Raw genomic sequence first — 12,178 nt, 5'->3', positions numbered from 1 at the left:
GGCGCTGCAGTCATGGACTGTGCAGCTGGTCCCGGCGGAGGTTCGAGTCCTCCCTCGGGCATGGGTGTGTTTCTTTGTGCTTAGGATAATTTAGGTTAAGTACTGTGTAAGCTTAGGGACTGATGACCTTAGCAGTTAAGTCCCGTAAGATTTCACACACACATTTTTTTTCTTTACACAAGAGGGTATGTTCATCAGCCACAATCAACACCCGTGCGTACGGAACAATCCGCACGCCGCCTTTGTTCGCGTTCACCAAGATCGCTTCGCTGTCAACATCTGGGTCGGCTTGGCAGGCGATAACCCGGTCGGTTCATACATGTTTCATCGACGACTGGTCGCAAACAGATATTTAATCTTTTTACGAGAACATTTTGTTGGAACATGTTCCCCTCAACGTGCGAAAGAGAATGTGTTACCAACACAATGACGCACTTGCGCACCTTGTACGTGCAGTACGAATGGATTTGGATGAAACCTTTCGTGAGAACTGGATAGAGCTCGGCGGGCCCCGACTTGACGCCCATTGATTTTTTTCTTCTGGAGCCACCTGAAATCTCTTGTCTATAAAACACTCATTGAGACTGATGAAGAACTAATGGCGCGCCTCATGGCAGCCTCCGATGCAATTTCCACTTTTGCCAGGAGTGTTTGAAAGAGTTTGACAGTCACTCCAGCGTCGTTGCACGGCGTCTAATCAAGGACGATGGCGTAGCTTCGAACACTTTTTGTAAATGTTTTCAAATAAAGGTTATCAAACTTCACTCTGACTTCTCATTTTCCTTGATGCCAGAAATACATTGAAAACATTCCCCTGCAGACCTGCTACCATTACGGCTCGGACTGCATGTTTTGCGCTTACGTTACGCAGCGCTGTTCAATGACGCTTAGTGCCGTATGTTGAGGGGTGCGGACATGGGTTGCTATGTCAAATATGCCTGCTACGACCCACTCTACCAGCCGTCTAATTTTCTACATTCATTTGAGATACACCCTGTATAATCCTTTCCGCTTGACTATAAACAGCAGACCACGGTTTGCTTAGTACTTTTCTCGCATCTGGTAAACATAATATTTGCGTGTAAGGATGTATCGATTTTGCTGTCGAGTTACTAGTATCCCTGGCTTATCTAGCTTGAGATTTCCTCCGAGATGTTTTATGAGCACTTTCTGCTTTATTTTAATTGCTTTCAAAATCTAACTTCATTTTATACTTGCTGTTACTAGCTAATGTTGCTTTTTACGTGTCATATAAATTTTTATTAATTTCTTATCATTTAAGCTTACGACTGAAGCCTTATTCACTCATTGCTGTTTCGATTTTACCACCTTCAATGCCCACTACTGACCTTCCATGTCATTTATTGTCCACTATTTAACCACCGACTCTCCTCGTTTTCACCACTTCGCCGTGCACTGAACAAATTCGCGACGCTTGAGATGCTTGTACCTCAAACATCGCATAACAGATAGATTTAAAATATATCATAAATGGCTTACGCTACGATAGAAAGTAAACTAAGAGCAATAAAAGGTTACATGTCCCGTAGCACATTAGGAAACACATAAAATTGTTTTACGTGTCTCTCAGCGTGCTATGGAACATTTAAGCTTTTATTACGCTTTGATTACTCTACTTTCTATCGTAGTGTAAGCCTTTTGTGATTTATTGTAAATCCACGTTTGTGCGATGTTTGAGACGTAAGTTAATGCATTATTCACATGAGCGTTTCATAACGTAATGACGAGTTCCCAGAATGAGATTTTGACTCTGCAGCAGAGTGTGCGCTGATATGATACTTACTCGCAGATTAAAACTGTGTGCCGGACCGAGATTCGAACTCGGGACCTTTGCCTTTCGCGGGCAAGTGCTCAATCAACTGAGCTACCCAAGCACGACTCACGCCCCCTCCTCACAGCTTTACTTCTGCCACTACCTCGTCTCCTACCTTCCAAACTTTGCAGAAGCTCTCCTGCGAACCTTGCAGAACTAGCACTCCTGAAAGACAGGATTTTGCGGAGACATGGCTTAGCCACAGCCTTGGGAATGTTTCCAGAATGAGATTTTCACTCTGCAGCGGAGTGTGCGCTGATGTGAAACTTCCTGGCAGATTAAAACTGTGTGCCAGAGAGCTTCTGTAAAGTTTGGAAGGTAGGAGACGAGGTACTGGCAGAAATAAAGCTGTGAGGACGGGGCCTGAGTCGTGCGTTGGTAGCTCAGTTGGTAGAGCACTTGCTCGCGAAAGGCAAAGGTCCCGAGTTCGAGTCTCGGTCCGGCACACAGTTTTAGTCTACCAGGAAGTTTAATGAGGAGTTGCTATGCGATATTTACCACTTCATTAGATGTAGTACTCTCTACAATGCACAATTGTGTATGATATTTGCTACTTAGCTTTAATGTGCTTTTAATATTGGGCACTTTAGAGTATATGAACTGTCTTCTAAGACGCTAGTTTTTTGCTTTAAACAGTGTCACACTTGCTAGATAATGTCACGCGACAGCGTCGGTTTGAAGTGTAGTGCAGTATTCAATAAAAGTTACTTATCCTGACATAATAATGCGTAAATTACTCCGTGAAGTCCCCTTGTATTTGAAATACGAGGAAGATACTGAGGTCACCAGTGTTATTGTCGGTATTTGCTGTAAATATGAGTTCATCGGTAAATAGCGTTAATTAATGCACATCACGATTGGTGTATAAGCAGGGTAAACATTCGAGTGGCGCAGCTCTGGCTCCAGTGTGTAGACGCTGCGTACACTATTGGTACAGTTGAGCTCTACCAAAATTACGATTCAGTAGTTTTGGTAAGTACAGAAATGACGTAGTAACTGACAACATTACCTGTAACATTGGTAGCATTGGAAGGAAAAGAATCGTAAATGAATGTGTGAGAGAGAAACTGGGAGCAGACGGCTTCTCTTTATTTTTGGTTCGTTTTTTACATAACAGGAACCGCACATCGTTCAGTGTTAGTCCATTGAGTATTTTACATCCCTAGATATGTAAATTGCAGTTTATAAGTAATAAAAGTTTGTTACTCGGGTAGCTTCTGCGCTTTCGCCTAACCAAAGTAATAACTTTTGATACAAGTACAGTTTACATGCAGAAACATAGGAAAATCTATATTATTATTGTTGTTATTTTGTACTCAAAGGAATGTTCTTCATCATGGTCAGAATCAAGCGTTCCCGTTATCATTTGCAAGTGAGAAAGATATTTATGAATAACAGAAACATGATTAATATGAGATCGACGAAATATTTAAGCGATGTTTAATATGTTTGTGCTTTGCGGACTTTTTTTAAATTTTATCTTTCTTTGAGGAACTTGCGTTTTCTAGAGCTTTATGATAAATTTGTATTTCTTTTCCTTTAATTTTTGCGATAAAATTCCTTTGTTTCACGTTACAAAACAACAATTTTCGAAAGAAAAACAGAATTTAACGTTGACAGTTTCAATTTTGCTATAAATACTTTTTATTTTTAGGTAACAAATGGCTCTGAGCGCTATGGGACTTAACATCTGAGGCCATCAGTCCCCTAGAACTTAGAACTACTTAAACCTAACTAACCTAAGGACATCACACACATCCATGCCCGAGGCAGGACTCGAACCTGCGACCGTAGCGGTCGCGCGGTTCCAGACGGAAGCGCCTAGAACCGCTCGGCCACACTGGCCGGCGGAGTGTCGCATTGTCCTGCAGGAATTGCCCAAGTCCGTCGGAATGCACAATGGACATGAATGGATGCAGGTGATCAGACAGGATGCTTAGGTACATGTCACCTCTCAAAGTCGTATCTAGACGTATCAGAGGTCGCGCATCACTCCAGCTGCACACGACCGACACCATTACAGAGCCTCCGCCAGCTTCAACAGTCCTCTGCTGACATGCAGGGTCCATGGATTTATGAGGTTGTCTCCATACCAGTACACGTCCACCGGCTTGATACAATTTGATACTAGAATCGTCCGACCAGGCAACATGTTTCCAGTCATCAACAGTTCATTGTAGCTGTTGACGGGTTCAGGGGAGACGTAAAGCTTTGTGTCGTGCAGTCGTCAAGCTCAAATCGATGAAGTTTCGTCGAATGACTGGCGACTTGACACTTGTTGATGGCCCAGCATTGAAATCTGCAGCATTTCGCGGAAGAGTTGTACTTCTGTCACATTGAACGGTTCTCTTCAGTCGTCGTTGGTCCTCGCCTTGCAGGATCTTTTTGCGAGCACAACGATGTGGGAGATTTGATGTTTACCAGATTCCTGATATTCACGGTACACTCGTGAAACGGTCGTACGGGAAAATCCCCACTTCATCGCTATCTCGGAGATGCTATGACCCAACGCTTGTGCGCCGAGTATAACACCACGTTCAAACTCACTTAAATCTTGATAACCTGCCATTGTAGCAGCAGTAACCGATGTAACAACTGCGCCAGACACTTGTATCTTACGTAGGCGTTGCCAACCACAACGCCGTATTCTGCTTGTTTACGTATCACTGTATTTGAATACGCATGCCTATACCAGTTTCTTTGGCGCTTCAGTGTACTAAGACAATGATGACACACGCAAACAAAGTGATCGAAATGATGTAACCCTGGTAGGTACGCAACGCACCTAACTTACAGTTAACTTGGCTAAGATCTTAACTGACGGAGACTACTATGACAACTACCGTAGTCTACGCTTGCTTCTGACAGTCAATGGCAGCCAACATTATTTTTACGACTCTAACTATAGGTGAAATGGGTACAAGCTTTGTGCACTAAATGTTCGAAATATGCGAGTTCGGAGAACGTCAGATTGTTCAAAAAGTCGTCGTGTGCTAGAGGTACAGCTGTTGTGAACTATGCTAACTACGTGTCGCTGTTCCTGAAGATTTTGTTCAACTCTTTCAGAGGAAACATTTCCACCGTTGAGCCCACGAAAATGACGCAACATTTTACATTATGTGGGAATGAAAATGTAATGGTACGGAATTCAGAATCTCGGAAACCGTCTACGGTATTATTCAACAGCCTCAGTGCGAAACAGGGCTTCCCACACTGAACAACGGCACGCGTCTTTTCCACGTATCGGGGCGGCTAACTACCGAAGCCAAGGGCTGATGAACGCGAGAGAGAGCAGTGTATTTTTGCTTGCTTTTTGTTTCGTTTCACAAGCCTGACGTGGTCGTAAACAGCTGCGTGGCAGCCGATACACTGAAATACGTGGGCGAATACGCCAGCAGGAGCGGACAATTAGCAGCAGTCACGAGGACGCCCTCGGCGAAGCAGATGTGCGGCCGCCCCGAGAAACTCGATATCGCTGAAGGTAGAACGTTTCGAGGGAAAAGTGTACAGTTGTAGGGACTCCAACGCGAACCACTGCGTACGGATGGTTTCATTTTATTTCTCATCTTTCAAATTTTCATTTCAACTTCTGAAACACCAATTAAAAGCGCATCCAAAACAGTGACTGCAGAAGCCGTGGTTTTCGAGTTTTTCAAGAAAAACATAAAAATGTGTACTTAAAATGCTTCCGCCTCCCTCCCCCCCCACCCCGTCCCCACCTCAAACTCATATCCCGCCTATTGGTATTTTTCGTACTTTGTTGATGACACTCCCTCCTACTATTGTACAAAAATTTTGCAGCTACGTGAAGTTTTCGCTTTAACTCTCCTTCGTTTACAGGACTACCGTGCACTGCTATAAACTTGAAGATTCATTAAATTAACTTTAATTCTCTTACAAAATAAACCATGTTCCACATGGTATGTTCATCATACGTAACAGCTCTGCCTTTCGGAGGTTGAGGTATGGTACGTCGACACATCTCCCTGTCTTGAACTTTCCTCTTCAATTCCACAAAGTTATTGCTTTCTTATCTCACACGGCCCGTTAGTTGGTGTCTTCTTCTTCTTCTTCTTCTTTTCCCTCTGTTCTCCTTTACCATCCTTCCAGTTCCTTGCTGAATTAAGCACTGTCTTCTCAAGATCTGGCCTAGCCAACTTTTCTTGCTTTCCTCATGACGCCCAAGTGCTTTGTTGCCTCCATCTCTTTTCAATATCTTCTCGGTTCCTGACACTGTATCCCCACCTCATCCTCTTTGGTTTTCACTCTACCCATATTTCCAGTGCCTCCAGTTTGGTCATTGTTTCATAATGTCCTGGTCTCTGCCCCGTCTAAAGCTACACGGCATGTACAACATTTGGCCAATCTTTTACATGAATTTGTGTTAAACTACTAAATTTAGTTCGGTTCAAATCCGAATATTCCAACGTAATAGGAGAAATTCCATTTTTTCATTAATAGAAACTTTGTAATTTCTTGCGTGCTATCGACTTTTGGCGTTGTATTGCTGTAGAAAATTGCTCTGGCAGGTTAGACAGTAAGCTAAAACTTGTGGAATTTTGCGTCCATAGGGGTTTCTTTAACAGCTGTAATGGAAGCAATAAATGAATAAAAAATTTTAAAAAATGGTCAGAGTGGAGGATTGACACTAAGAACCTCTCAATCACACTGAGGAGACAGAGGCCAAAAAATGGTTCAAATGGTTCTGAGCACTATGGGACTTAACATCTGTGGTCATCAGTCCCCTAGAACTTAGAACTACTTAAACCTAACTAACCTAAGGACATCACACACATCCATGCCCGAGGCAGGATTCGAACCTGCGACCGTAGCAGTCGCGCGGTTCCGGACTGAGCCCCTAGAACCGCTAGACCACCGCGACAGAGGCCATGGGACAGCGATATGCACACATACAAATGGCAGTAGTATGGCGTACACAAGGTATAATAGGGCTGTGCATTGGCGGTGGTGTCATTTGTAGTCAAGTGATTCATGAGAAAAGGTTTCAGACATGATAGTGGCTGCACGATGGGAATTAAAAGACTTTGAACGCATAGTGGTAGTCGGCGCTATATGTATGGGCGATTCCATTTAGGAAATCGTTAGGGAATTCATTATTCCGAGATCCACAGCGTGAAGAGTGTGCTGAGAATACCAAATTTCAGCTATTACCTCTCAAAACGCACAATGCAGTCGCCAACGGTTGTCACTTAACGACCGAGAGCAGCGGCGTTTGTGTAGAGTTGTCAGTGCTAACAGACAAGCAACTCTACGTGAAATAACCGCACAAAACAATGTGGGACGTATGACGAATGTATCCGTTAGGACATTGCAATGAAATTTGGCGTTAATGGGCTATGGCAGCAGACGGCAGACGCGAGTGCCTTTGCTAATAGCACATCGTCTGCAGCGCCTCTCTTAGGCTCGTAACCATATCGGTTGGACCATAGACGACTGGAAAACCATGGCTTGTTCAGAGGAGTCCAGATTGGTAAGAGTAGATATTAGGCTTGAGTGTTGCGAAGATCCCACGAAGCAGTGGACTTAAATTGTCAACAAAGCTCTGTGCAAGCTGGTGGCTGCTCCATAATGATGTGGGCTGCGTTTACAAGGAATGGACTGGGTCCTCTGGTCCAGTTGCACAGATCATTGACTGGAAATGGTTACGTTCGGCTACTTGGAGACCATTTGCAGCGATTCATGGACTTCATGTTACAAAATAACGACGTCATGTCACCGGGCCACAGTCGTTCGTGATCGGTTTGAAAAACTTCCTGTACAGCTCGAGCGAATGATTTGGCCATCCAGATCGCCCGACGTGTCTCCCATCGACCATTAATGGGACATAATCGAGAGGTCAGTCCGTGCACAACATCCTACACCGGCAACACTTTCACAGTTATAGGCGGCTGTAGAGGCAGCATGGCTCAGTATTTCTCCAGGGGACTTCCAGCGACTTGTTGAGTCCATGCCACGTCGAGTTGGTGCACTAATCCGGGCAAAAGGAGGTCCGACACGATATTAGGCGGTATCCCATGACTTCTGTATCAGCGTATATGCAAACAAATTATGAGAACCTTAATGTGACGTGTTGTGAGTGAAAAGAAATGTAAATTTGCCGTTCAATGGCTGGCGTCAAATAGGAGTGGTGGTGGTGGTTAGAGTTTAACGTCCCGTCGACAACGAGGTCATTAGAGACGGAGCTCATGCTCGGGTTAGGGAAGGATTGGGAAGGAAATCGGCCGTGCCCTTTCAAAGGAACCATCCCGGCATTTGCCTGAAGCGATTTAGGGAAATCACGGAAAACCTAAATCAGGATGGCTGGAGACGGGATTGAACCGTCATCCTCCCGAATGCGAGTCCAGTGTGCTAACCACTGCGCCACCTCGCTCGGTGGCGTTAAATAGGAAAATGTATGTTGGTTGTTACGGGCGATCAAGACATGGGCTATACAGCTGGCGGAAATGAAAGTGAAAGAGCCGCACGTTCCTCTGGGAAGCGCATTTCCTTTCTGTGGCAGACTACTGTACAACGAAGCAACCAGGTGCAGCGCGTATATTACGACCGGCACCCACGTTATGCAAAACTCTTTCCATTAAACTAGATCCACCGCATCTGGCAACTATGACAAAACAAAATTAAACTTTTAACACTGCGGAATGGAAGTCGTGGCTCGCTACTTTTAGTTCTAAAGCTAGTTCGAGTTCATCAGCACCCTGATTTCACCCGAAGAATACCAAATGCGGCGTAACTTACAAAGAGCACAGAAGGCCGCGCTGTGAATAAACTTCGGTGAGGGATTTTCACTTGTGCAGCTGCTGTAGAGACGCAAGTAATTGAATCGCCCCGCTTAGTCAGCTTTGCCTATCCCACTGTCTTACCGACGCCCAGTCACTACGAAACACCGGTTCCGTGTTCATACTTCTACGTTTCTCGCAGGCTCTGTACAACTCAATTACAAATAAATTATCAACACCCTCAGCTTGGACATGGACGAGCAAAAGTAAAGAGTAACGCATTAATTATTGTCAACCTAAATAAGAAACATGTACACTGTCATGTAGTCTTAATATTTACAGATGTCAGTGCCTTGCTAATATGTTTCTAATGTAAAGTACAAATACATTAGTAATAGAAAACACTGATGTATATGTAAGAGTAAAATGTCATTCCAACCAAACACATTTTACTCAGAGAATTTTAGAACTTGGAAGAGGATAGCTGCTTTTTTCATCGAAAAACTAATCGTGAGTTGTGAAAAGAAGAAAGTTAAATAAAACATGGGGTAAACGTATGGAACGTGAGAAATGATTGCAGGAATTATATCTACTATAGGCCATATTACTTACGGAAAACTTACTCCGTTGCATTTTTACCTACCTAAAAAGTAAAGGCGGCCGAAGTGGCCGTGCGGTTGAAGGCGCTGCAGTCTGGAACCGCAAGACCGCTACGGTCGCAGGTTCGAATCCTGCCTCGGGCATGGATGTTTGTGATGTCCTTAGGTTAGTTAGGTTTAACTAGTTCTAAGTTCTAGGGGACTAATGACCTCAGCAGTTGAGTCCCATAGTGCTCAGAGCCATTTGAACCATTTTTAAAAAGTAAAAGAGCTCATTAGCCTATCTTCAGTTTTCGAACTTTTAACACGAAAAAAATAGTACTTACTTTGGGCTCTTTTTTCCACTACAACAGGCAGTCATGAAGAATACTATTCACTCCAGGGTAGCGAAAGTAAAGAAATATGTATTTTAAAAAAATGTATACTAGCTTACCCTCAAGTGGCCACAAGCATAAAATTTGCACACCTTCGATTTTAAGCGAGAACTGGTGGAAAAGTGAACTTACAAATATAAAACCACGCGGTTTTGGAATGGAATGTGTGTCGGAATAAACAAAGGGCAGCAATACCTTGTACAGCAAGTATTGGATAACACAAATTCTAACAACCGTACTGCTCTACGCTACCAGTCCTTGGGATAGCGATGTGCACATATACAGATGACAGTGTTTTCGCGTACACAAGCTAAAACAGGGCAGTGCATTCGTGGAGTTCCCATTTGTAGTCAGGTGATTCATGTGAAAAGGTTTCCGACGTGATTATGGCCGCTCGACGGGTATTACCAGACTTTGAACGCGGATGGGTGTTTGAAGCTAGAGGCACGGAAGATTCCATTTCGTAAATCTTTATTACAAGATCCGTAGTATAAAGATTTTGCCGAGAATACCAAATCTCAGGCACTACCTCTCACCATTGAAAATGCAGTGGGCAACGGCCTTCACTTAACGGCGGAGGGCAACGGTATCTGCGTGAAGTTTTCAGTGCTAACAGACAAGCAACATTGCGTGAAATAACCGCAGAAAACAATGTGGGAAGCACGGCGAAAGTATTCGTTAGGATACTGTGTCGAAACTCAGCGTTAATGGGCTATGGAAGCAGACGACCAGCATGACTCCCTTTGATATCAGCACATCGCCTGCAGCGCCTTTCCTAGGCTCGTGACCATATCGATTGGACCCTAGACGACTGGAAAACCCTGACCTGGTCACCTAAGTCCCGATTTCAGTTCGTAGGAGATGATGATAGTGTTAGAGTGTGGCGCAGACCTCACAACACCGTGGACATATGTTGTCAACAGGACACTGCGCGAACTGGTGGTGACTCCATAATGACATGGACTGCCTTTACATGGAATGTACTGGGACTTAGGTCCGATTGAACCAATCATTGCCTGGAAATGGTTATGTTCGACAACTTGGAGACCACTGGCAGTCATTCGTGGACTTTACCTTCCCAAAGAAGGATGGAATTTTTCTGAATGACAGTACGCTATGTCACTGGGCCACAAATTATTTGCAATTTGCTTGACGAAGATTCTGGACAATTCGAACGAATGATTCGGCCACTCAGATCGCCCGACATAAAACCCATCGAAAATTTATGGGATATAATCGAGAGGACAGTTCGTGCTCAAAATCCTGCACCGGCAACACTTTCGCAATAATGGACGGCCATAGAGGCAGCATGCCTCAATATTTCTGCAGGGGACGTTTCATCGACGGTAAGATGAATAAAAAATTGAATGTTTCGATATCAACGTTGAGTTTCATTGTCTCTGGGCATAAATCAACATTTGTAACTCCGAAAAATGCTCATGAGACGAATTCAGGTTACTGTAGCTTTCAAAGTTGACAGAGAGGGTAAAGAAAGAAACACTTATTATGGCTCATTTTACAGTATGAGTACCTTCTAAGATATGTCTCAAATCCTCCTGCACACAGCTACCCACTTTCATTCTGACTGCCTCAATTACTGCAACTACACTATCTGATCAAAGGTATCCGTACACACCTATGTAACCAAGCGAGGTGGCGCAGTGGGCCGTCCGCGGTGGCCGTGCGGTTCTAGGCGCTCCAGTCCGGAGCCGCGCTGTTGCTACGGTCGCAGGTTCGAATCCTGCCCCGGGCATGGGTGTATGTGATGTCCTTAGGTTAGTTAGGTTTAAGTAGTTCTAAGTTCTAGGGGACTGATGACCACAGCAGTTGAGTCCCATAGTGCTCAGAGCCATTTGAACCATTTGGTGCAGTGGTTAGCACACTGGACTCGTATTCGGAAGGACGACGGTTCACCGGCCATCCTGATTTAGGTTTTCCGTGATTTCCCAAAATCGATTCAGGCAAATGACGGGATGGTCCCTTTGAAAGGGCACGGCCGACTTCCTTCCCCATTCTTCCATAATCCGATGAGACCGATGACCTCGCTGTTTGGTCTCATCAATCAAATCAACCAACCAACACCTACGTAATGCGGATTTGACCACCAGATAGGGGACTTATGACCTAAGATGTTGAGTCCCATAGTGCTCAGAGCCAGCCAGCCACCACCAGATATCACGAGAGGTGTAGCGTCTAAATTTGGGATAGCTCGACATTTCGTACTGGGAATTGCTGTAGCCTAGCGGAAGCAAAGTAAAACAGTACTTCAGGCCACTTCACTTGTTCTGCAGTTTCACCACGTCAGTTCATCCTTGCATTCGGTTGTAATCAACATAAACTCTGTTGTATCCTAGCCAGTAATGCCAACCGAGCCCGCTGTCAAAAGGTTGGCAGCATCAAAGTTCGGACGCCGTCCGTATAAGCAGCGCCAGCCATACAGGAAATCGCCGCAAGTCTGCGCGCGCCACCGCTGGCTTCTGGCTTCTTAAGCGCTGGAGTCGCGAGCGCTAGGACAGTTCTGTATTCGCCGCTCAGTTGTATACTCGCCACCGAATTGTGTACTTTTTAGTCAGTTGTGTGTTCATCGCAGCAGAGTTGTTGTTTGTCGTCAGCCGACGCTGACCTAGCCGCTCC

General features: G+C 44.6%; 1 protein-coding gene across 1 annotated transcript in view; it reads right to left on the bottom strand.

Annotated features, from left to right (window-relative positions):
- LOC124722205 overlaps positions 1 to 527 on the bottom strand; it is a 272,233-nt gene extending 271,706 nt beyond the window's left edge. Inside the window, exon 1 of the mRNA XM_047247401.1 lies at positions 420 to 527. Coding sequence (XP_047103357.1) covers positions 420 to 527 — 108 coding nt within the window. The remainder of the gene's footprint in view (positions 1 to 419) is intronic.
- Between the last annotated feature and the right edge of the window lie 11,651 nt (positions 528 to 12,178).

This window comes from Schistocerca piceifrons, chromosome X, assembly GCF_021461385.2.
Source record: "Schistocerca piceifrons isolate TAMUIC-IGC-003096 chromosome X, iqSchPice1.1, whole genome shotgun sequence".
Lineage (NCBI taxonomy): Eukaryota > Metazoa > Arthropoda > Insecta > Orthoptera > Acrididae > Schistocerca > Schistocerca piceifrons.
This window is presented reverse-complemented; position numbering and strand designations above follow the sequence as displayed.